A 26303-nucleotide genomic window follows, 5' to 3' on the forward strand; every position below is an offset into this window, starting at 1 on the left:
TTTGTCCAGTCTCCTTATCAAGAGTTGTGATGTCTTTGAATCTCGGATTTGGGACGTTAACACCATCTTCAGTATCCATTCAATCGCTTTTATAAACAAGTTCATTTCTTTGTTTCCATATAATGCTGCTGACATTTAATTGCTGCTGATTTAAGCTGGTCGCACCAAAAGACACTTTACCACCAACTTCAGCATAAACTTTCTCTTCTTGACCTAGTTTGACAAATAAAAGAGTATGTTAGTCGTCATTTAGCACATTTCTTTATAATAGTTACTAATAGCTTCCGGAAAGCAGGTCAACAAAAAGTACCAGATAAGAAACTATATTCAGACACAATATGTCACATACATTCCGTATAAATATAAACAAAACACATAATTATGATTGTTATTATCATCATCATGTAATAATAAAATAGCCAAGGCATAAACATCTGAACTATAAGCTAATGTTACACCCGTTTTGTTGAGGTGTTCGGCCTGCTGCTAATAAATTTAAACTACACAAAACACAGATATAAAGTTGGTTCGACGTCTGACGTTGGATGTTAGACAGATAATGACCCGAGAAAAAAATCAATAAATTCTTAGTGGATGAGTGTAATTGTATGAAAAATGGCTTATCTGAAAAGCAATATAACGTAGAACTGAACACACATCGCAGTTTAATTGTTTTAATTCTCCTCAATTTGTTGCAACACATAAAGTCTTATGACTCAATGGAAGACTCCATGGAAGGCTGCAAGCGATTTTTGAAAGTCAATAGTATGACTTCGACATCACTTTTGAAAATGAAAACTACTGCAAAATATAATTTATTAAATCTGTAACAAGACACAGCCTTTGTAGCTGAGATAGAAGACTATTTGTTTGAAACTAAATTATGTGTTGGTTGCTAAAACCTCCATCAAAATGTTCTTTTAGGAGCCAGTAACAAGACACACCCTTTGAAGTTGAGATGGAATACTGTATGTTATAAAAATGAGTGTGTTAATGGGTTCAAATTTAATTCAATAGTATGCATCCTGATTTACACGTGATAGTAAAAAATGGCTGTAAATATTGTTCTTTGAGCAAATAACAAGACACACCCATTTAAATTTACATATCAAACAAAATGCATTATAAATGAATGTATTTAAACTTCTGAATGTCAGACTTGGTCGAGAAAAGTGCAATAGGTTCCTCCAGGTGGCGGTAAACTGCACAATCTGTGTCATGCTTTGTAAGCATTTTCTCAGTCTGTACATTTCAATAACTTTTGTTGTGCTATAGTTATGTGAATGGAACCAACAGCTAAATGTTCTTTATTAACACATAATAAGACACACCCCTTTAATTTGAGATTTATTATTTTTACTTTTCACAAGTGAAGCATTTAGAGGGAATTTTATCTTCGTTTTTGCACTTTGCAGATAGTCTCTTTCCTGCACTTTTACTTTATAAGGTCTATCAGTTATAATTCCTTAAGGCAGATTACACGAGGGTGTGTTCTCTTCTAGATTTGAAAATAATTACAACACAGTATGTTTCTTGTCATTGTGCTAAATCGTTAAATAATTAATTGAAGTTCTCCGAGGCTGAATCTCTGACAAAATATCAAACGTCAAACCAACTTTATATCGGTACACAGACCCAGGACACGAACTGAGTCACTTGGTATTTGTAAATTATAAACACTATTATAAAGGTATTATAAAACTAAACAGCTAACTAATGTTAGCTAATAGCGGACCGCAGCCTCGCCATCGAGAAAATGTTGAGCGGAATATCGAGTAACTTTACCAGAAGCAGCTCCGATGGTGATGAACAAAGCGCAGATGACGGTCGTGGAGTATTTCAGAGGAGACATTTTTCATACAAAGTAAACTTTCATGCATTAAGATTTTTTTTTTAGAAATAATTCGAGGAACATGCCTCAGAGGCCAAGCTAGGACAGAAACTATAGAGTTTGAAACAAAACTGAAAGTAGGTTGGGTTTCCTGGATTCAGCGGTTTGCTGCCATCGCGTGGCTGGTTACATGTTAGCACATACACTACCGGTCAAAAGTTTGGGTTCAAGAACAGGTTTTTTACAGGAGTATCTTATGCTCTTCAAGGCTGCATCTATATTTGATCAAAAATACAGGAAAAATATTAATCCAATGTGATAATTGAGGAGAGACCGTATTATCTTGCTCCCGCCCATATTCGCAGCGGCGTCCAAGATAATTTCGCACGTTTATTGTGACCGCCCTTTACTCAGTCTTCACGGTCACATAATCCTTCAGAAATCATTCTAATATTGATGATTTATTATCAGTGCTGGAAACTGTTGTGCTGTTTAATATTGGTTTTGAACCTTTGATACTTTTTTTTCTGGATTTTTGATGAATAAAAAGTTAAAAAGAAAAGCATTTATTTAAAATAGAAATATCTTTTCTCCTCACTCCAGGTTCTGGCTGCTAATTATCTGGCTCCTCTCTGGGTGTTGCATTTCTTAATGTGTACGCGCATCATCAGGTGAACTGGACGTATGGACGAGCCTCGCTGGTGACGTCACTGCCGCTGAAGATGATGCGTGTTATTTGGACGCATCTGCTCTCCACCGAAATTAATGTGAAGGATTGGCGTATCACATGCACGCAAAATTAGCATTTGGCGTATGCATTACACGCAACTAGGAGTGTTGTTCTTCATATGTTTAACTTTGTGTCGGTAGTAAAAGGTCATCTGTAAATAGAGTAACGCTACTTTTGAAGAAAATGGGTCAGCTGTTTCTTTTGGAAAAAGTGTATTTTCTCCTGGTTTCAATTAGACAGAGACAGGGAAGTGGGATGTATTGTTTTATATTTATTTCGTTAAGCAAGATAGCATCTAAACAAACAGTTAGTTTTGGTTTGTTATTTTGGCTCATGCCCATTTCTGAAGCAGGCATAGTGGCTTGAAAGAAAAAAGATAATGTATTGTTTGCTCCTATAATGGAAGTCTATGCTTTCAATGTGTAAAGTTCTTCATTCATGTTACTCCACATTGCCCTTAGATTCTGGGACATAACAAATAATAAATCAGCATATTAGAATGATTTCTTAAGGATCATGTGACACTTTATACTGGAGTACACTGTAAAAAAATCTAATGAGCTATGCTATTTATTTAATAAGTTAAGGTAACAATATTACACATAATATTTTTGAGTAGTTTTTCAGGCTTGATTTTTTATGGAATCTACCTGAATAAATCATGTGGAATCTCCTAAATTAATTAGTCTATGACACAATGAATTTAATATAATTAGGGAAATGTGCTCATTTATTTTATGTTTATTCTCAAAAGTCTGTGATTTTAAATGAGGTCTGTTTGTATCTTGTTATTTTATACATTTACAAGACTGTATACAGCCAATCAGCTCAAATAGAAAAATAGGCTACTTGAGAAATACTGGAAAGTACTGCACTAACAAATTTACTGCTTAGTATCAAGGCTTAAAGCGGAGTAGTATCCTTCACCATAAGCTCTACTCTCCTGCACAGTGGTAACGATTGCACAGTGCAATGGAAACTTCAACGTTACAGAAACTCTAACAAATGTCAAATGTAACTGAGCATTAAACTTTAATAGATGCTTCCCTTCACTCAAAAATTTACTCTCCATTTCCAGCCAGTTGGAGAAGATAAAAAACCCTGTTTTTTTACATTATTGACATAACTTAGTTCAGTTATCAGGAAGAGTTTGAATGTTTTTTTTTGTTTTTGTGCGCACTCTTTTTTGTGTGTTCAGAAAAAAAAAGAAGAAAAAAAATGCACGTCAGAACAGCACACAAATAAGACATTTAAATAACCAGTAGGGATTTAGAACAAATGCAAAAAAAAGTTTACTTTTGTGAATAATAGGTGAATACAGGATACAGGTTTAACTCTTTTGAAATACTTCTGCTTAATGTTACTCTGTCAGACATGCAAAAGAAATCTAATGTATCTCTTGCTCTGGCTACTGTGTATAGACCACCAGGGCCGTATACAGAATTCATAAAATAATTTGCAGATTTCCTCTCAGACGCTTCTAGTTACAGTTGATAAGGCGCTAATCATGGGAGATTTTAATATTCACGTTGATAATGCAAATTATACATTAGGACTTGCGTTTACTGACCTAATAAACTCCTTTGGAGTCAAGCAAAATGTCACCGGGCCCACTCATCGTTTTAATCATACACTAGATTTAATTATATCGCATGGAATCGATCTTACTGCTATAGATATTGTACCTCAAAGTGATGATATTACAGACCATTTCCTTGTATCGTGCATGCTGCGTATAACTGATATTAACTATATGTCTCAGCGATACCGTCTGGGCAGAACTATTGTTCCAGCCACTAAAGAAAGATTCGCAAATAACCTGCCTGATTTATCTCAACTGCTATTTGTACCCAAAAATACACATGAATTAGACAAAATTACTGACAACATGGGCACTATTTTCTCTAATACATTAGAAGCTGTTGCCCCGATCAAATTGAAAAAAGTTAGAGAAAAACGTACTGTACCATGGTATAACAGTAATACTCACTCTCTCAAGAAAGTAACTCGTAGTCTTGAACGCAAATGGAGAAAAACTAACTTAGAAATTTTAGAATTGCATGGAAAAACAGTATGTCCAGCTATAGACAGGCTCTAAAAACTGCTAGAGCAGAGCATATACACAAACTCATTGAAAATAACCAAAACAATCCAAGGTTTTTATTTAGCACAGTGGCTAAGTTAACAAATACCAGATGCCACCTGATTCAAATATTCCACCAACGTTAAACAGTAATGGCTTCATGAATTTCTTCACTGATAAAATAGATAACATTAGAAATACAATGGCGAATGTAGATTCTACAGCGTCTAACACTTCAGTTTCATCCATCGCACCCAAAGATAAACTGCAGTGCTTTACAACCATAGGACAGGAAGAGCTAAATAAACTTATCACTGTATCTAAACCAACAACATGTTTATTAGATCCTGTACCCACTAAATTACTGAAAGAGCTGTTACCTGTAGCCGAAGAACCGCTTCTCAATATCATAAACTCGTCGTTAACTTTAGGACACGTCCCAAAACCATTCAAGCTGGCGGTTATCAAGCCTCTTATTAAGAAACCAAAACTAGATCCTAGTGTACTGGCAAATTATAGGCCTATTTCAAATCTTCCATTTATGTCTAAAATTTTAGAGAAAGTTGTGTCTGCTCAATTGAGCACCTTCCTGCATAAAAATGATCTGTATGAAGAATTTCAGTCAGGTTTTAGGCCCCACCATAGCACAGAAACTGCACTTGTTAAAATTACAAATGACCTGGTCCTTGCGTCAGACCAAGGCTGCATCTCATTTCTAGTCTTACTTGATCTTAGTGCTGCGTTCGACACCATAAGATCATGACATACTCATAGATTGATTACAAAACTATACAGGTATTCAAGGGCAGGCTCTAAGATGGTTTAGATCCTACCTGTCCGATCGCTACCATTTTGTTTACTTAAATGGGGAGTCATCTCATTTATCATCAGTAAAATATGGAGTGCCACAAGGATCCGTCCTAGGTCCCCTTCTATTTTCAATATATATGTTGCCCCTTGGTAATATTATTAGAAAATACGGAATTAGCTTCCACTGTTATGCTGATGATACTCAGCTATATATCTCAACGAGACCAGATGAAACTTCCCAATTATCTAAGCTAACAGAGTGTGTAAAAAATGTAAAAGATTGGATGACACACAATTTTCTCCAATTAAATTCGGATAAGACAGAGATATTAATTATTGGACCAAAAAACACTACACAGAATCTTGTAGATTACAATCTGCAACTAGACGGATGTACTGTTACTTCCTCTACAGTCAGAAATCTGGGTGTTATATTAGACAGCAATTTGTCTTTTGAAAATCATATTTCCAATGTTACAAAAACTGCATTCTTCCATCTTAGAAACATTGCCAAGCTACGAAACATGTTATCTGTTTCTGATGCAGAAAAGCTAGTTCATGCATTCATGACCTCTAGACTGGACTATTGTAATGCACTTCTAGGTGGTTGTCCTGCTTCGTCAATAAACAAGCTACAGGTAGTCCAAAATGCAGCAGCTAGAGTCCTTACCAGGTCAAGAAAATATGATCATATTACCCCAATTTTACAGTCTCTGCACTGGCTACCTATTAAGTTCCGTATCAGTTACAAATTATCATTACTTACCTATAAGGCCCTAAATGGTTTAGCTCCAGCGTACCTAACTAGCCTTCTACCACGCTACAATCCATCACGCACCCTAAGGTCACAAAACGCTGGACTTTTGGTCGTTCCTAGGATAGCAAAGTCCACTAAAGGAGGTAGAGCTTTCTCACATTTGGCTCCCAAACTCTGGAATAGCCTTCCTGATAATGTTCGGGGTTCTCTCTCTCTGTTTAAATCTAGATTAAAAACACATCTCTTTCGCCAAGCATTCGAATAATGTATCTTTTTAATTGTGAGTGTAGTTGCATCTGTTCAAAGGTGCATTTTTATTCATTAACTTGGGTTAAACTAATTTTACTTTGTTGGATCAGCAGCTATGCTAATGATGTCTGTATTTTGTTTCTATGTTTCGCCGTAACTAGGATTTAAACAAGCTCCAGTCTGGATCCAGAACACCTGAGAAGAGATGATGCTGACCCTCAGAGGACCCCAGATGATGCTAACCCTGAATCAAACAGAACTAACAATTATTGCTAAATGTGTGACTGAATCATATAATAACTTAATTAATAATATTGATAGTTCATCGTCTAGCTGACTACGTCTTGTATTATTATTATTATTTTTATTTTTTTCTAAAATCCTGTCAAATGTACACAAACTACTAGCTACTACTAAATATTGTAGAAACATAATTTTCTGTAAAGTTGCTTTGTAACGATTTATTTTGTAAAAAGCGCTATACAAATAAACTTGAATTGAAAAACTTGAATTGAATCATATCATGCACTCACCCTTAACAGTCGAGTTTAATCTTTGTTCCTGTTGTTTGTCTGGATGAAAATAAACTTCGTCACCACTGCTTTCTTCACATCTTCGCCTAAAATATGGGAGAGAATGTTAGTCAGCATCAAATATGCAAAAGTCTGCCATACACTGCAGTTAGGCTAAATTAATTAATTAATGTAAATTAGGCTACTAGAATATCGTTTATAACTGCTGCACCATCGTCGATTAAAACGTTAAAAACATAATGCACCTGAAACAGTTTCTGTGGAGAGGAACACAACGCAGATTACGACCAACGTCAAGCATCGTGGAGACATTTTTGTTATCCAACGGACACGTTAATGCACTGTTATAAAGTATTTTGCTCAGAAAGTCTTTTACACACCCAAGACGCAAAAAGAAAGAGAAGCTACTTGAACAGAAACCGCAAATATGAGGCGTTGTGCTGGTCTTCCACTAAGAGCAGTGCGGATATTTCCCCCCAGGGGGCGCTCTGTACCGTTTCAATGGAGAGTAAAACACTGATTTAAACTTTACATTTTGATATAGAAAGACTTAAAAAAAACACATTTTCTTTTCAAATATATGCCAATAAATATGGCTGATTTTCCATTTTATTTACAACTTCAAATATTTCAAATAAATTTGCTATCATACAAAATGTAAAATTACGAATGCATTTGCACCAAAATACTGTATACAGTGGAGTTGACACACAACCACTAACGTTTCCTCCTGCAAGCTGCAACCCATTTTTAGATCATGAAACAGCTATAGCTTTCCATAATGAATCTCATTTATATCATGTATACATTGTTTGTTTCAATGAGAGGATCCCAATCAGAGTTTGAGAAATCAACAGATATATCTGTGATTGACTGCATTGCTCAACGCTACAAAAACACAAACTCGGAGCTTTCAATGATCTCCAGAGTGCAATCACAAACACATACTGAGAGTTGTCAAATCTGATTCACTAGTATCATATTCTTACAGTTTCAACTGAGGACTCACCGGTGCAAAACTGAGGTGTGACGTGAGAACAGTGTCAGTGGTGAATCTCACTGCATTCAAGGTGTCATATGATGCTTTTTTAAAGATCATTATTTTGTGCATTTGGTGTAACAGAATATATTGACATGCTTTAATTAAAAAAAAAAAAACATTTTTCAAATACTGGAGCGTGGCAGAGTCTTTACTTTGATAACGAATATCTCTTTGGATTTTAGACTTTTGTCTTTGCAACTTTAGAGATCTTCTCTTTGCACCAAGAGCTTGTAACACTCCAAAGAGAAAGGAAAACTTGAAATCACATAATATTAAAGGTTGTTCCTCCTTTAAGAGGTTAAAAAGTTTGCAGCCTTTATTTAATTTGGTCTGTATAATCACTGACATCTTAAGTTGATGATTCTGCTTAACCGACAGCTCCCTGAATGCAAACTTCCTGTTTTTTTTATTTTCTGTTTCTGTGAACGGAAGTTATTTCTGTGTCGTTGAGCTGGTGGTGTAAAGGTTCTGGAATATATTTGATGGTTTCAGAAGAGCAATGACCTGCCAACACAGTCTCTTATTTTTATTCCTCTCTGGCTTTGCTGCGCTCTATGGTATGATTTCATTTTGTGTATAGCTATTTTAATAAACTTAAGTAAAAGCTTATTTATCCTAAATTTTTGTGATTTTACCATTGGCTGAAGTTTTTTATTGTTGAGATAAAACGTAAAAACATGATTAAAATCTAAGAATAATAAACCGCATTAACTTTTGTTCTCATGCATATAGTGTTATTTATAGAAATAAATGTCTAATCAATTTTTACATTAAGATAAATTTTAAGGGGCAGGTCAGATAAAAGGCAAAAACTGCATCACAGTAATTTTTTTAAGTTTGTGTGTGTGTGTGTGTGTGTGAGTGTGTGTGTGTGAAATTTCAGTATTATATGTTTGATAAATTGCTGAACAAAAATGTAAAGGCAGTGTTGAATTGAATTTTAATGGATGTCAGGTCAGTGAAAATATGTTGTACTTTAATTTTACACTTTATTTAATTCCTATTGGCTGTAACAATGGTTAAGTTTGTGAATAAGACCATCTGGTCCCCACAACTTACCCCACACAGTGATGACAGCCGCTGTTGTTACAGGAGTCGGTGTGTGTTACTGTAAATGATCCGTATCGCTTTCGTAGTCAATAATGGAAGAACAGAACTGTTACTGTTGTCTAAACAGAAATTGACTTTAAAAAATAAACCCATTTTTATTCTTTATTCTAAACCACATATGATTGCATATGAACCCTGCTGAGTTTATTAAATTCTATTATGATTTTATTTTTTATAGTTGCAGAGATATGTAAAACAAATCTACTCGAGGGAACGTCCTGCACCTTTGAGCTTCCAACAAAAAACACTGACAAATCTAATGAGATCAAATGGGTCCATCTCTCTGGTGATGCTGTGATTCACAGGAAAAATAGGTGGATGAGGAAAAACATTCCAGGTCTAAAAATGGAAGAAGATGGATCATTAACATTTGAAAGTGTTAGTCTGAAGAACAGCGGCAGATATAGATACACTGTTTTTAATAAAGAAGGTACACAGATTGATGCTGGAGAAAAGGAAATTAAAGTTTATGGTAAGAGGACAAATATTTAAAACCATTCACCATAAAAACAAAATAAGATTTTACATTTCTATTGTAGTTTCAGTAGTAGGAAATAACCACCATGTTTCTTTTACAGCAAACGCTCCTAAACCTACTGTGAAGATCAACTGCACATTTGGGAACGCTACACTCACCTGTGACTTTGGAGACCGTACAGATCTGACTGTATCCTGGTATAAAGAAGATAATATCATCCAGAATGAAAACAACCCAAAACTTCTCTTGACATCTGCTCAAGCACAGGAGAATAAACCGTACTCCTGCAGTGTGAGCAATCCTGTCAGCAAAGAGAAAAGTGACAGCATTACAGTATCATGTAAGTCTTTTTTTATTTTACATGCTTCTCATTATTTAATGTACTAACTTTGTGTTATATAATTATGCATGGTGCAGCTTTTAGGATTTTCTTTTTTTATAGTATGTTTTATTTATTTATTGACTGACTTGTTTGTTACTGATTTCATGACATCTGCTATTATCTTACGGGTCCTACAGGTGAAGGTAACCCAGATCCTACAGGTGAAAGTGTCCCAGGTCCTCGTAAAAATCTCTTTGGCCCTGATTTCTGGGTAATGGTGAGCATTTTAGCAGGTGGAGGAACCCTTCTGCTTCTACTGATCTGTATTCTTATCATCTGTGCGTGTCGAAGCTGTAGCCAACTCAAAAAAGCACAAACAAGGTGAGAGACATCCTCATCGCCTCTGAAATTAAATTATGCAATGTGTGTTCGTGTTTCCAACAAAAGCGATGCAAACTATGAAGCGATTGCTGTTCTTTTTGAGCTTTAAAAGCCCAAACCACAATCCTCCACAGTCATATTACATTCATTCATTACGCTGATGCTTTTATTCAATGTAATAATAGGAGTTTAATAATATAAAGTCATATAAATACCAATGAACCTATAAAGAAATCTTCTCAAAGATGTTTTTTTTTTTTTTTTTGCTTTTTGCTTTAAGTAACCTGCAATTGTACAGGAAATTCAAAGGTTTTTACCACAGGTTCCTGTAGTCTATTAGATTTTAGTAAACAGATCTTAACATCCTGTTCACATAAGCGTCTTTCTGAGGCAACAGCTTTTCAAAGAACCCACACTTTCAAAAATAAGTTTATCTGTCAAAATGCATCACGCTGATTCATTTTCAACTTTACTTAATCGTCTGGATTGATCTGAATAACTCTCATTTTTGTAACATATTTTTTCTTTGATATCTTCCAGATGAAGAAGACTTCAGACGTCTGACTATTCCAGTTGGGGGGGGGGGGGGGGGGGGCATAAAGAAAAGAAAAATGCTCTCTTCTGAAGATTTTAAGGAAGATTACTGTGGTGTTTTATTTTTTCTTTCATGTATTAATTTATTTATAGTCATTTATTTACATCTACATTTAACCATATAGACATGTATAATAACCATAGACATTTATATACTCATTTCATTTATTCACTTATTGATTGGTCATTTATATTACATTATTGTCTTTTTATAATATTTTTCCATTGTTGTTTATTCTTATGGCTGCGTGGTTTCAAATGCTGATTGTCTTCATGAATAAGAATAAGAGAGAATGTTTATGGAGATTTAAGGTTTATTGGATGTTGTTGTGAAGAGATTTGTGCAACAAAGTCTGAGCATTGAAACATACACTGTAAAAAATGAATATGATTTTAACAGTAAAAAACTGTAAAAATGATACAGTAAAAACCTGTTAACTGGTTAACGGTAAGTTTCCATATATTCAGTGAATAAATGTGATTATAGTTAATGTAATTTTACAGTAAAATACTGTAAAAAAATACAGTTTTTGGAAGTGAAAAAGAAAACTTAATTGTATAATTTACAGCGACAGACAGTAAATTGAGAATTCCCTGCATGACACTTCATTTCTTTTTTTTCTTTTTTTTTTTTTTTTGATGAAATAATGTTTCTTCTAACGTTTTTCTTACCAGTAGTCAAAGTCAAAGTCACCTTTATTTATATAGCTCAATAATGTTATTAGTGTATATTAGGGTTCAATCTTATATCTAATCTTATATCTAATTTTGTTAAATTAATTATTGGTTATTATTATATTATATTTTGGGTATTAGGCAGTTTTACTGACTAGCTGTTACTAGAGAAAAATAGCATTTATCACTGATCCATAAGTCCAAAAAGTTCCAGTTTGGTCACATGACTCTATAAGAAATTGTGAAGTACATTACATTTAGTAATTTAGCAGACGCTTATATCTAAAGTGACTTACAAATGAGGACAATAGAAGCAATCAAAATCAACAAAAGAGCAATGCTATAACAAGTCTCAGTTAGCTTAATGTAGTGCACATAGCAAGGGTTTTTTAATTATACAATATATTAAAAAGAAAACAGAATATAAAAAGAGTAGAACAAGCTAGTGTTAGAGGCCTTTTCTGCTTTTGGTAATTGTATATTAAAAGAATAAAACTTAAGAATTAGGCTCCCAGCTGTGTCTCTGAACTTTTATTGTGATAGAAATCTTCATATAGCCTTATGAGTGAGAGCTCTGTTGACTTTGTCATATTTTCTTCAGCACATGCATGGTCTAAATGTATGTATCTGTAACAGCTCAAGCTTAATTGTGTTTTAATACAATTTTGTTCAATTCCATAAAATAAGTGACTTAAAAACAGCAATGCTGAATAGGGGTCGAACAATTATGACACAGCTGTGTTATAAAACATCCTATAACATTACATTATTTATTGACATTATCACTTTTAGTATTTCAGTTGTCAGGTTGTGTTGTGTTTTGTTCCACATGCATGCTCCTGGTGTCCTAATATTTAGCCCTTTTTTGTTAATTTCCTGTTCTGATTTTTTCATTGAGGTCGTTAGTTTCCACCTGTGTTTAATTTGATTCAGGTGCATTTAATTCACCCCCTATGTGTTGTATTTAAAGTGTATGCTGTGAGTTGTTTCTTTATCGAGTCTGACCGTCATTATCTGTTATCTGCTGTGTGTTTTCCTGGTTCCATGTTAAAAAATAAAATTATGCGTCATCGTAAATTCCCCTCCGTCTCTGTGAAAGAGAACCAGCAAACTGCTGTATATGCAATATTTATAAAATGCTGGATCTTCAGAAAAACGTTTATTTTTGAAATAATGGAGTCTTTCAATTTACGTTTTTTGTTTGCACATGTTGCACATGCATGTTTCTGAAGACAATAACCTATCGTTCCTTTAATTAACAGTATGTTGCTGCCAAACAAATGATTTATTACATATCGGAGTTCATTTGTACAACTAATATTGAGTTCATACAGTATATTAAGATTAATGGCCGGAGGGGTTCTTCTACGCCTTCTTTCATTGCATGAACATTTAGGCAGTGCTATGCAAATCTTCCCACATCGTGATGTAGACATGCGGGGGTGTGTTTTAACAAAAATTTTTAGGAGGACACAATTGACTCTTACATTTATAAAGGATATCTCTTTGGGTTTGTGACTTAAGTTTTTGCAAATATATAGTTCATTGCAAATAAGCAAGTGTGCATTTATTAGACGGATTTAATATCATGTCGGTTCTTTCAGAATTGGCAAATCTACTGCGTCGCTCCATCACATCTGGTCCGGAGACCTTAATCAGGAAGCTGGGCACCAGATAACACGGTCACCAGTTAAACGGTAATACAGGCCTTGATTGACAGCTCCCTGAATGCAAACTTTCTGTTCTCTTTTCTGTTTCTCTGAACAGAAGTTATTTCTGTCTTGTCGAGTGGATTTTGAAAAGGTTCCTGAACATTTGCTGTTTTCAGAAGAACAATGAGCTGCCAATACAGTCTCTTATTTTTATTCCTCTCTGGCTTTACTACTGCAATCACTGGTAAGTTATGGATTCATTTTGTGTAGATATTTTAATGAACTGAACTAAAACAGCCCGTTTTGCAAATCTTAGATGCAAACTGCTGCAGTTCGAGTTTGTGCACATCCGCCTTTACTAGAAGACACTTACAGAAAGTCAAATATATAGGAGAGACCAGTTGAATATTTAACATTTGTATTCTGCAAGTACATAGTGGGAAACGATTTAAATTATTAAAATGTTTTTCAAACAAAGAAAATAAAATTATGACTGAAAATGGTTTTGAACCATTTTTTTCCCCCATGGGCATTGAAAAGACTTATTTCCTAATTGAATCAAGCACTATTTTGTTTTCTTTTTTTTTTGGTTTTAAAAACTGTCAGATTTAAAGGCAGATTTTAACTTTTTCAGAACAGGTTTTATATATAAATATGTTTCACGGCTGATCACTGAGACGGCCAGCGATTCACTGAACGAGCCGTTTAACATAAAATCTGCGCTGGATATTAATATCCAAAGTATAGTGAAAACACTATTAATTAGCACAATAACAAGATCGGCAGTTTAAGACATTAACTTGTAAGCACGAAACACAAGATACTTCTCTTTTCAATTTGAATAAGGCTTTGTTAGATAAATCTAAGACTAGTAAACTAATCTAACACATAAGCACACACACTCACACTTTCACACAAGTTGAGGGAAGATAGAAAGTTAGGGAAGAATGAGTTTAAGAGAATGAAAATGTTTCAAGTTTCAATTTTAATTTATTTATATAGGACCATTTACAACAGCAGCAGCCGACCAATGTGCGTTACAGCATCAAAATAAAATAAACAGTAAATAGAGCATCAGAATGACAATTAAATAAAAGCTAAAACCAAAATTACAGTATATCCACATTTAAAATATATATAAAAATATATATAAGAAATGAAACCAGAATTGTCATTAAAATGGAGTACAGAGATGGAACATCAAGGGACATTGAAAGCAATGGAGAAGTAATGTGTTTTGAGTAAAGATTAAAAAACCTGTAAAGTAGCAGCAGATCTAACATGAACTGGTAGGCTATTCCAAAGTTTAGGGCCTACAACAGACAATGAATGTTCACCCCTTTTCTTTAATGTAACTCTAGGAACAGTGAGCAATCTAAGATTACTAGATCTCTGAGCTCAAGAGGGGTTATGTAAGGAAAGCAGTTCAGATAAACATGAGGGAGCTAAGGTGTTTAAAGACTTATAGACAAAAACAAGGATTTTAAACTCTACTCTAAAACACACAGGCAGTCAAAGCAGAGAAGCTCAGACATCAGTAATATGAGTACATTTACGTAGGCCCATTAAGAGTCTTGCTGATGCATTTTGGACCAACTGGAGACGGGCCAAGGTAGTCGTATTCATTCCACAATACAAGGAGTTATACTAATCTAAACGTGATGATATAAAAACATGAATTACTTTCTGAGGAAAGTGAGGAAAGGCTTGATTTTAGAGAGAAGACGGAGATGGAAGAAACATGATTTAACCACTGAATTTACTTGACTATCAAGTTTCAGCTCGCTGTCAAGAAAAACACCCAGGTTTTTAGCAAAGGTTTTGGCTTGGGATGTTTCAAAGTGACTACTGAGATATTTTAAAGGAATGCGACTATAAGGACCAAAAATAATAATTTCAATGTAAAATCCCAAGTTTACAGCAATACATGAAATTGCATAGACATGAACAACCATCAATCACTTACTTAACCCATGCATTGAGTTCCTCCGCACCAAAAGGGGCTTCCCGAGGTTGCTGATTGGTTGGAAGTTCAGTAGTCATTCAAGTTACATCTTGGGAAGCTCGTGGTTGGCCGTTGGTTGACGACGATGCAGTGTTTTCGGAGAGGTCGGACTCGGAGGCACAGTGTTACAAAACTTAACTCAGAACACAAAACTCTCAATGGAAAAAAAATAAATTAAAGTAAAAGAACAGAAGTAAATTTTGACAAGAATAGGTGGTGTTTCTTCTCATTGTAGCAGCAGGAGTGCAGGCCAAAGCATGCTGGAACCACACGCTAAAAGTGATGACTAAAAGCAGCAGCTAAGAGCTGGCATGAATAAGCGCAAAAGCTAAAAGCTGGCATGACTAATAGCAAAAGCTAAGAAGCAAAAGCTAAAAGCCAAAATTTGATGGTGGCTGATTTACGTAATTCTTTGATGGAGTTTTTTACAGATTAACAGAGATTCTGTGTCTGACCCCAAGTGTTATGGGAAACCATTAAATGTTTTATTAAGGTAAATGTATACGTTTCTGATCCTATAATAAAAAACGTTGGGAGAGCCGTAAGTTTGAATTAGAAAAACAAATAGATCTACTAGAGAAGGAATTAAAAAATAATTTTATTCAATTAAAATCCATATATTTATATAAAGCTCAATTAATCATAAATATAGGTAAAAATTGATTGCCTGAATTCACTGTAAGTCGCTTTGGATAAATGCGTATGCTAAATGCATTAATTTAATTTAATTTAAATTGAACTTTCAATCTCTTCAGGATAAGATTAAAAGCGATCTTCTGTGTTGGTCTCCACTCTGTTTGGCTCTCAATGGAAGGATAGCCACGGTTATAGATGAATATACTTCAGAGGCAAAGCTATTTATTTTCAGTGTTTCCTCTGACACCACCTACTGGCTATTTTAATGAGATCAATACAGCAATATCAGAATTCTTGGGCAACAATAAATGGACAAAATTCGGCTTAAATCTATGCACAGGTTAAAACCTCATGGTGGCTTATCCCTACAAGATTTTTGGTCCTATTATTAGGCGTATCAGATGACACCACCAATTATATGCCATTCTATCAAAACCAGGAAAGCAGCAGAAAAGATTATGGGAGCTTCCGATTCTTACAGTGACTGTACCCCCATCTTCGTACTGGTAACAAACCAAATGCTGGGTTGAATGTGGTATTTACACTTTAAAAGACCTGTACAATGATTATGGGTTCAAGTCCTTTCAAATCCTAAAGGATGAGTTTTCTCTCCCAGGATTCTCCTTTTTGCTGTACTTAAGATTAAGATCTGCACTGGAAACCTATGGAGTACCCTGGCCAATTAAATTAATTTCTCATCCTATGGTAGATTTTAGTTTGGCTTCTAGAGGTTTTGTGAGTATAATTTATAAATCACTTGTGGTACGACAGTATTCAAACATTCCAATACGGTTTTGCTGCCTCTAAAAACCCAGCTAACAAAAATATTCATTATAAATTAATCTATAGGGCATAAGTCACTCATTGTTTATTATATAAAATAAAAAGAAAGCCTGACCTCTTCTGTCACCTGTGTAATAACTCAAGTCAAGGTACATATATACATATGTTCTGGGACTATTCCTGAATTGCGTTGCTCTGGTCCTTGGTACAGGACTTATTGTCTGATCTTCTGAAGACTCCGATCCAAAATGACCCACTGCTTTTTCTTTGGCTGGATGATTTGTTGCTGTCATTGTCTGTTAATCAAAATAGGATTCTGTTTGCTGCACTGACCGCTGCCAAAAAGGTTATCTTAAAATTGTGGTCCATCTACCCCAATTAGACTGATGTGGGTGTCATGAGCCGCATTTCCACTGTTGGGCCAGTGCGAGCCAGCGCTTAAAGCGGGCCGGTCGGTGCTCATAGCCCCGGGCCAGCAGCACCGAGGCCAGAATAGCGCAGGGTTTCCACAGTGGAGCATGAAGCGCTGCTGCGTGTCACTAAAACACGACCTTTTCACGCCTCTCAGAACAACGTCATGCAACCTCAAAATTTCACCATCAAAGAGAAGTTATCAGAAAACTAAGAAATAAGTCACTGGAACATGTGCGATCACAAAACAAACATGATAAAAGCGGCCGTTTGTTTGCATGCTTTGTTACATTCAAATTCAAAAGCATCGATGTTTTAACTATAGAATAAGTGATACATTGATCATATTGATTTAATTTACCAGGACTCAAAATTAATCACACATAAATACACTTATTTCTGTTTTATTTATTTATTTTTAACGCTCATGAAAATAGCCTGCTTATTCAGTCGAGACTGTTTCTGTTTATTAGCCACAGTAGCCGTCACATTTAGAATGATAATATCTCTATTTTTATAAAAGCTCCCGAACAAAAACTATTATTAGGCTATATTCTTTTATGATAGGCAACGTGAGATAAACTCTCGAGACGAGGCTTGTGACAGATAATATAAGTTCCTTAATAAATACACGATTGTGATAGAGAATAAGCTGACGTCTGATTTCTTCAAGCGGTCAAATTTTACCATGTTTACTATGGTAACATGTTTAGCGTGCATATCTTTTTCATCGCTTATAAATATTTCAGCCTTGTATGGTGATTATAATCCACATTGGATCAAGTTATTTCAAACACTCGCCACTGACTGAAAGTGAGTTTTGAGCTTGACTTATTTAAAAAAGTGTTTAATGCTGGTGTTAAAGCTGTTATCTTTCTGAAATGATCCTCAGGGCAGACTCTCTCTTTTTATAAAAGCTCCCAAACAAAAATCATTATTATATTTTGATGATATGCAACGTGGAGCTAAACTCACGAAATGAGACAGATAAAATGTTACTTAATAAATACACAATTGTGATAAAGAATAAGAAGCTGACGTCTGATTTACCCAAGCGGTCATATTTACCATGTTTACTATGGTAAAGTTAATGTTTAGCGTGCATATAGTCTTTTACATCGCTTATAAATATTTCTGCCTTGTTTAGTGATTATAATCCACATCGGATCAAGTTATTTCAAACACTTGTTGCTAACTAAGAGTGAGTTTTGAGCTCAACTTATTTTAAAACGTCTTTAATGCTGGTGTTAAAGCTGTTATCTTTCTGAAATGATCCGCGCTGACGCTCTGTAGACGCTGAGAAACTCCGCCTTTGTTCATAACCCCTCCTCTAGCCCCAGCTGGCCCGCTTTGGCCAAAGGTTTTCATCGGGCCAAAAAACCCTGGCCGTTGGCCCCGAGGAAGCCCCGGCGAGGCAAGATCAAGCCCCGGAAGTGACTGTGGAAACGCGACTGGCCCTGGCACTAGCACTAGCACTAGCACGCCTGGTCTTAGCTCGATAGTGGAAACACGGCTATGCTTGCTGCACATCGACCTTTTGGAATGTACCACAGCCAAAATACACGGTGCCACCAGAAAGACAATACAGTTTTGGTTGGACCTTATTGATACGTTATCAGATTTATTGAAATCCTGAGATGTACTTGTTAACCCGCTAATACTGTCAGGATTTATAATAATTTTTAAATAATAATTATTTATTTATTTTTATTTATTATTATATTTTTATGTATATGGGCAGATCTCGGGCTCTGCTGTAAAAAGTTATAAATCAAAAATGTTTGTTAAATAAAGTAAGAATAATGCTAATATAAAGGTTTTCTCTTATAGTTGCAGAGATATGTAAAACAGAACTACTCGAGGGAACGTCCTGCACCATCAAGCTTCCAACAGGAAACACTGACAAATCTAATGAGATCAAATGGGCCCATCTCTCTAGTGAAGCTGTGGTTCACAGGAAAAATGGGAAGATGAGGAAAAACACTCCAGGTCTAACAATGGAAGAAGATGGATCATTAACATTTGAAAGTGTTAGTCTGAAGAACAGTGGCAACTATACATACACTGTTTTTAATGCTGAAGGTACACAGATTGATGCTGGAGAAAAGGAAATTAAAGTTTATGGTAAGAAGACAAATATTTTAACCCTTTCACAATAATAACAAAATAAGACTGTATATTTCTATTACAGTTTCAGTAGTAGGAAATAAACACAATGTTTATTTCACAGCAAACGCTCCTAAACCTACTGTGAAGATCAACAAAAAATATGGGATCACTACACTCACCTGTGACTTTGGAGAGCGCACAGATCTGACTGTATCCTGGTATAAAGAAGAAATGATCATCCAGAATGAAAACAACCCAAACCTGCTCTTGACGTCTGCTCAAGTACAGGAGAATAAACCGTACTCCTGCAGTGTGAGCAATCCTGTCAGCAAAGAGCAAAGTGATAGCATTACAGTATCATGTAAGTCATTCTTATTTCCTGTCAGGAGCTTTGTGAAGAGCAGCGACTCCCAATCGAAAGGTTGTGAGTTCGAGTCCCGGGCCGGCTCGAATTGTGGGTGGGGGGAGTGCATGTACAGTTCCTTCACCTTCAATACCACGCCTTAGGTGCCCTTGAGCAAGGCATCAAACCCCGAACTGCTCCCCGGGCTGCTCCCCCAGTGTGTGTGTGTGTGTGTGTGTGTGTTCACTGCTCTGTGTGCACTTCGGATGGGTTAAATGTAGAGCACAAATTCTGAGTATGGGTCACCATACTTGGCTGAATGTCACGTCACTTTCAATTTTTCACTTTCACTGTGCAGAACAGCATTAAACTGTGCACTAACTAACTGTACATCACACATCTGATTTGAGAACCTATGAGCTGATTCTCGTTATCAAGTCAAGAACCAGTTGCATTGGTTTTACAGATCACCAGTACACTGAACCGAGAACCGTTTCTTTTGGACACGTCCGATTTGAGAACCGATGAGCTGATAGAACTGCACATGCGTGATTCAGTGTGAAGCTACCGAACAGAACATGATTTGCCTAATATTACTGCACAGCACGTCTGAACCAAACGGATTTCATTTGGACAACTGATTCTATGCTAATGTTATGAATGCGGGTAAACAGAGGACTTGAATAAAGGGCAATCTGGCAAAACGTATGTTTAATTAATAACAAAAAAATCACAATGGATTATGTAAAGTAGGTGGATTATGGTTTCTGTGCTGATGACAACTAATTTATTTACTTTATATCGTCAAGACTAAAATCCTCACACTCACCGACTGCCTGTTACTGTATTTGGGGGCAGTTTAGTTTTAACTTCATGATTATGACTTAAGTTATGATTACTGGCTTTATATATTTGAATGTGCATTTTCATCCCAGCCCTGGATGATAAGGTGCATCTCAAATCGTGTACTTATGCACTATTATATGACGTTTTGTAGTATAAATAGCGTGAGTAGTGTTCACACTGAAAATTCCACAAAGAAAAAGTGCACTTTGAACACCCAGATGATGCATTTAAAAAATAAAATAAAAAATAAAAATAAAAAACGGAAAAAAATGAAGTCTGGATTGTTGAACTCCTTATGCTCAGATGTTGCAGCTTTAATTAGCCTATGTAATGAAGGGGTAGGGACTACCAGACTCCAATTATGAATGACAAAATAACCTTACATCATTCATACGCTATATTGTTGAGTACAGAGTGCATAAGTACACAGTGTATGAGTGTATAGTGAGTCATTTGAGACGCTGCTATAGACTTCCAACAAAAAATATCATTACATCATCTCAAATTATGTTACGTTAGGGCGTTAAAAAAACCCACCATTTTTTTTTTTACACGTTAATTTAAATGAACTGTCCAAAAGAACCGGTTTGCAGAAAAGAACTGGACTTCCCATCAATAATTTAAATCAACCGTATTTCAATAATGGCAGAATAGAATATTTAACAGAGTTCAGCAGTTTTATCTAAAGTTAATGTCTAATTATAAACTGGCTTTTAAAAAGAAACCAACCCTGAGGAATCTGAAATTAATGGTAATATAAATGTATTTTCTTATAGTTTCAGAGATATGTAAAACAGATCTACTCGAGGGAACGTCCTGCACCATAAAGCTTCCAACAAAAAACACTGACAAATCTTATGAGATCAGATGGATCCATCGCTCTAGTGATGACAGGATTCACAGGAAAAATGGGAAGATCAGGAAACCCATTCCAGGTCTAACAATGGAAGAAGATGGATCATTAACATTTGAAAGTGTTAGTCTGAAGAACAGTGGCAACTATACATACTCTGTTTTTAATTATGAAGGTACAGAGCTTGATGCTGGAGAAAAGGAAATTAAAGTTTATGGTAAGAGGACAAATATTTAAACCCTTTCACCATAATAACAAAATAAGACTGTATATTTCTATTGTAGTTTCAGTAGAAGGAAATAACCACCATTTTTCTTTCACAGCAAACGCTCCTAAACCTACTGTGAAGATCAACAACGAAGATGGGAACGCTACACTCACCTGTGACTTTGGAGACCGTACAGATCTGACTGTATCCTGGTATAAAGAAGACAATATCATCCAGAATGAAAACAACCCAAACCTGCTCTTGACATCTGCTCAAGCACAGGAGAATAAACTGTACTTCTGCAGTGTGAGCAATCCTGTCAGCAAAGAGAAAAGCGATAGCATTACAGTATCATGTAAGTCAATCTTATTTCCTGTCAGGAGCTTTGTGAAGAGCAGCGGTTAAGGGACAGGGTGATGATGATAATTAGCGGGAGTCAGCCAGTCCATCACATCAGCAACACATTGACTGTGCAGAACAGCATTAAACTGTGCACTAACTAACTGTACATCACACATCTGATTTGAGAACCGATGAGCTGATTCTCGTTCTCAAGTCAAGAAACAGTTGCATTGGTTTTACAGAACTGAGAACCGTTTCTTTTGGACACGTCCGATTTGAGAACCGATGAGCTGATAGAACTGCGCATGCGTGATTCAGTGTGAAGCTACTGAACAGAACATGATTTGCCTAATATTACTGCACAGCACGTCTGAACCAAACGGATTTCATTTGGACAACTGATTCTATGCTAATGTTATGAATGCGGGTAAACAGAGGACTTGAATAAAGGGCAATCTGGCAAAACGTATGTTTAATTAATAACAAAAAAATAACAATAGATTATGTAAAGTAGGTGGATTATGGTTTCTGCGCTGATGACAACTAATTTATTTACTTTATATCTTCAAGACTTAAATCCTCACACTCACTGACTGCCTGTTACTGTATTTGGGTGCAGTTTAGTTTTAACTTCATGATTATGACTTAAGATATGATTACTGACTTTATATATTTGAATGTGCATTTTCATCCCAGCCCTGGATGATAAGGTGCATCTCAAATCGTGTACTTATGCACTATTATATGACGTTTTGTAGTATAAATAGAGTGAGTAGTGTGTTCACACTGAAAATTCCACAAAGAAAAAGTGCACTTTGAACACCCAGATGATCAATTTAAAAAACTGAAAAAAAAAAGTGTGGAATGTTGAACTCCTTATGCTCAGATGTTGCAGCTTTAATTAGTCTATGTAACGAAGGGGGAGGGACTTCCAGACTCCAATTATGAATGACAAAATAACCTTACATCATTAATACACTACATTGTTGAGTACAGAGTGCATAAGTACACAGTGTATGAGTGTATAGTGAGTCATTTGGGATGCAGCTATTGACTTCCAACAAAAAATATCATAACATCATCTCGAATTATGTTACATTAGGGCGTTAAAAAAAAAAAAAACTTTTTTTTTTAACCCGTTAATTTAAATGAACTGTCCGAAAGAACCGGTTAGCAGAAAAGATCTGGACTTCCCATCAATACTTTAAATCAATAATGGCAGAATAGAATATTTAACAGAGTTCAGCAGTTTTATCTAAAGTTAATGTCTAATTAGAAATAGGCTTTTTAAAAAGCAACAAACCCTGAGAAATCTGAAATTAATGCTAATATAAATGTATTTTCTTATAGTTTCAGAGATATGTAAAACAGAACAACTCGAGGGAACGTCCTGCACCATAAAGCTTCCAACAAAAAACACTGACAAATCTAATGAGATCACATGGACCCATCTCTCTAGTGGTGACTTCATTCACTGGAAAAATGGGAAGATCAGGAAAAACACCCCAGGTCTAACAATGGAAGAAGATGGATCATTAACATTTGAAAGTGTTCGTCTGAAGAACAGTGGCAGATATAGATACTCTGTTTTTAATAATGAAGGTACACAGCTTGATGCTGGAGAAAAGGAAATTAAAGTTTATGGTAAGATCACAAATATTCATACCACCATAATTACAAAATAAGAATGTATATTTCTACAGTAGTTACAGTAGTAGGAAATAACCACCATTTTTCTGTTGCAGCAAAGGCTCCTAAACCTAATCTGACGTTTCAAGTAGTGACAATGCTGTCCTGTGACATTGGAAACCATACAGATCTGGCTGTATCCTGGTATGTAGATGGCAAAATCATCCAGAATGAAAAAAAACCAGTACTGCTCTTGACATCTGCTCAAATACAGAAGAATAAACCGTACACATGCACAGCAAGCAATCCTGTGAGCAGCATGGAAAGTGACAGCATGACATTAACACGTAAGTCGGTTGCTTTCCTTTCTTCAGTATGCTAGAATTATTTACACAATATTTCATCTTTGTCTTTTTAAAAATGCTCTTCAACAATCTAATCTATTGCAATGTATATCGCTTTGGATAAAAGTGACAGCTAAATGACAAATTATTAAATGTAAATGTAAATCATGATCTTTTGGACTTTTGAATAGATTTGACCTTAAATGTATATATATATATATATATAATAAGATATATAAAATTTAGATAAGATATATATAAAAAAAAAATAAAAATAAAAAAAACTACCATGTTTAGGTCTGGTAGTGTTATTGATTTCACTTTTGTTTTATGAAATATGCTCACACATTGACTGTGCAAAACAGTATTAAACATGGAAACATATTTTACACTGGCAGTCAAAAAGTTTGTCAAAAGTTGCACTTATTTGCTGTTGAAAAAGTTGTCACTGAATACAACGGCATATTTTAATTTGAATAAAGTCACAATTTTAAGTCAGTAGAAATTATTTGTACATTTGAAATTTAGAGCAAATTCAATCGACCTTGACTTAACTTTCTGACTTATGCATTTTAAGACCGTCTAATGAAATAACTGTGGCCCATGTAATGTTTGATGCATGATGTCATTTTTAATGAACCCATAAATATATCTTCTGAAAACTATTTATTTGTCATAATTAGCCAGCTGACAAGAGGAAGGCAAAGCATTTTACCAGTTTCCTATAATTACATATGCATTTGATTCTAATAAACCGATCTAAATCCAGATTTAAACAAGATCCTCCTAATACCCTCTATACAGGCCAGTGTGTAACCAGAGGGAACAATTGTTTAGTAAAAAATAAATAAAAATAATAATAATAATTGGTTAAGGAAATTTCAGGTCTAATTCCAGTTGGTTACATTTGCCATTCTTTGTTTAAAATCCAAAAATACTCAGAAAAACATAGAGGAAACCACTATCCAATCATAAACTCTCATTTCAACAGATATTCAGTTCAAATCGCGATAACATTATGTATTTTTTTTATTTTATTTTTTTTTTTGCCTAAGAATTTTAAAGTTAAAACAAAACAAACATAAACACAAAATATAACACAAAAAATACTGCCATGTGACCATTAACCATCATCAATGAACCACGAGCATGGTAATTTATTGTTCAATTATTGAAATATTAACTAAAATGGTAAATATTTTACTGCACTTTTTGTCTTTGATATCTTTCAGATGAGACAGGATCACAGAGTTCTGAGGAATCTTCAAGCTATACCTAAATCCTACCACAACAGATCCAAACGCAGTGAAAAACGATCATTACAGATGAAAACCTGAGTGTCCGTATTTCTCTAAACACACAGAAATCACCTTATGAATTTGAATTTTGGAATTTAAAATTTACATTTGGCAGACAATTTAACTTTACTGTCTATTGGTGCATCCCTCTACCATGTACCTTGGTATCTACTGTGTGCTTGCATAAATTTTTTTTTTAAAATAAACACACGCACCTGTCCTGTTCCATAGGATTATAAATATGAGAAAGAAATGCCAAATTCCCTTAATCTTCAGAAAAGTCTAAATAAAAATTAATAAAATAAAACCTCTTTCACCCAACATTCTGTAGGATTTAAGGATCCTAAAATGCAAACGTAAAGTTTCTGATGAAAAAACAAACAAGCATTTATGCTGTGTTTTGCTTTTTGTTCATTCATTCCTTTTTAATAATTTACCATTAAATCATTTTATTATTACATTTAATCATTTACAATAACCATTATAGCCATTCATATAAACTCATATCATTGATTCATTACTTAATTGGTCATTAATATTATATTCTTGATTTTTCTGATATTATTTTTCCATTGTTGTTTAGTCTTATGGGTGTGATTTCAAGGGATGTTTGTCTTCATGAATAAGAAATAAGAGGGAATGTTTATGGAGATTTAAAGTTTATGGAATGTTGTTGTTGTGAAGAGGTTTGGTGTAACATTTCTTGTTGGATTTGTGCTGGTCAGACGAAGTTCCAGCATTGAAACAAACACAGCTAAGATTATTCAATAAACTCTGCTACTTTTTATCATCATTTTGTCTCGTGCTTCTACTCTTTACTGGCTTCTTGAAGACTGTTAATACAGTTGTGGATACAATACGATAATTGCTGTTAACAGATTTTAGGCATTAGACAATTTTATTGTTCTGTTACCAGACAAAATGTATAGGCTATTTTATTTTGATGCATGATGTAACACATTCAAGAACTTACTCCAGCATATTAATTTCTCAGACACTACTGGAACTTCAAATGGGACTGGGTTTTATTGTCACCTATTTATAAAGTGCTTTTAACAATACAGATTGTGTCATAGCAGCTTTACAGTGTCAAATATGAAAATATTGTGTCAATAATGCTAAATGACAATAATAAACGCTCAATGTTCAGTTAAAGGCAGTTCATTGTAGAATACAATGATGTCATCGTCCAGCTCATTCAGTTCAGTTTAAATAGTATCTGTGACAACAAGTCAATGATATCACTGGA

General features: G+C 34.9%; 2 protein-coding genes across 2 annotated transcripts; both read left to right on the top strand.

Annotated features, from left to right (window-relative positions):
- Window positions 1-8472: 8472 nt before the first annotated feature.
- LOC113044598 (T-cell surface antigen CD2-like) lies at window positions 8473-10918 on the top strand. The gene is made up of 5 exons (XM_026204713.1): window positions 8473-8592; window positions 9324-9617; window positions 9724-9963; window positions 10143-10326; window positions 10867-10918. Exons 1-5 carry the CDS (start codon window positions 8535-8537, stop codon window positions 10868-10870), a joined length of 780 nt encoding a protein of 259 aa, XP_026060498.1. The 5' UTR covers window positions 8473-8534; the 3' UTR covers window positions 10871-10918.
- A 1091-nt stretch (window positions 10919-12009) lies between these two features.
- Window positions 12010-25847, top strand: LOC113044599 (carcinoembryonic antigen-related cell adhesion molecule 5-like). The gene is made up of 8 exons (XM_026204714.1): window positions 12010-13491; window positions 18913-19206; window positions 19313-19552; window positions 21157-21450; window positions 21557-21796; window positions 23134-23427; window positions 23529-23759; window positions 24989-25847. The coding sequence occupies exons 1-8, from the start codon at window positions 13431-13433 to the stop codon at window positions 25033-25035; spliced, it is 1701 nt and encodes a 566-aa protein (XP_026060499.1). The 5' UTR covers window positions 12010-13430; the 3' UTR covers window positions 25036-25847.
- Window positions 25848-26303: the final 456 nt, after the last annotated feature.

The sequence above is a fragment of the Carassius auratus genome, chromosome 26, assembly GCF_003368295.1.
Source record: "Carassius auratus strain Wakin chromosome 26, ASM336829v1, whole genome shotgun sequence".
NCBI classification, from domain to species: Eukaryota; Metazoa; Chordata; class Actinopteri; order Cypriniformes; family Cyprinidae; genus Carassius; species Carassius auratus.

Bases quoted from the DNA above. Each gene is read 5' to 3' on its own strand.
- LOC113044598 (XM_026204713.1), top strand. From the start codon at position 8,535: ATGACCTGCCAACACAGTCTCTTATTTTTATTCCTCTCTGGCTTTGCT. The intron at 8,593-9,323 runs GTATGATTTCAT...TATTTTTTATAG, and splicing joins TGGCTTTGCTGCGCTCTATG to TTGCAGAGATATGTAAAACA. The intron at 9,618-9,723 runs GTAAGAGGACAA...TTTCTTTTACAG, and splicing joins AAAGGAAATTAAAGTTTATG to CAAACGCTCCTAAACCTACT.
- LOC113044599 (XM_026204714.1), top strand. From the start codon at position 13,431: ATGAGCTGCCAATACAGTCTCTTATTTTTATTCCTCTCTGGCTTTACT. The intron at 19,553-21,156 runs GTAAGTCATTCT...ATTTTCTTATAG, and splicing joins TGATAGCATTACAGTATCAT to TTTCAGAGATATGTAAAACA. The intron at 23,760-24,988 runs GTAAGTCGGTTG...GATATCTTTCAG, and splicing joins TGACAGCATGACATTAACAC to ATGAGACAGGATCACAGAGT.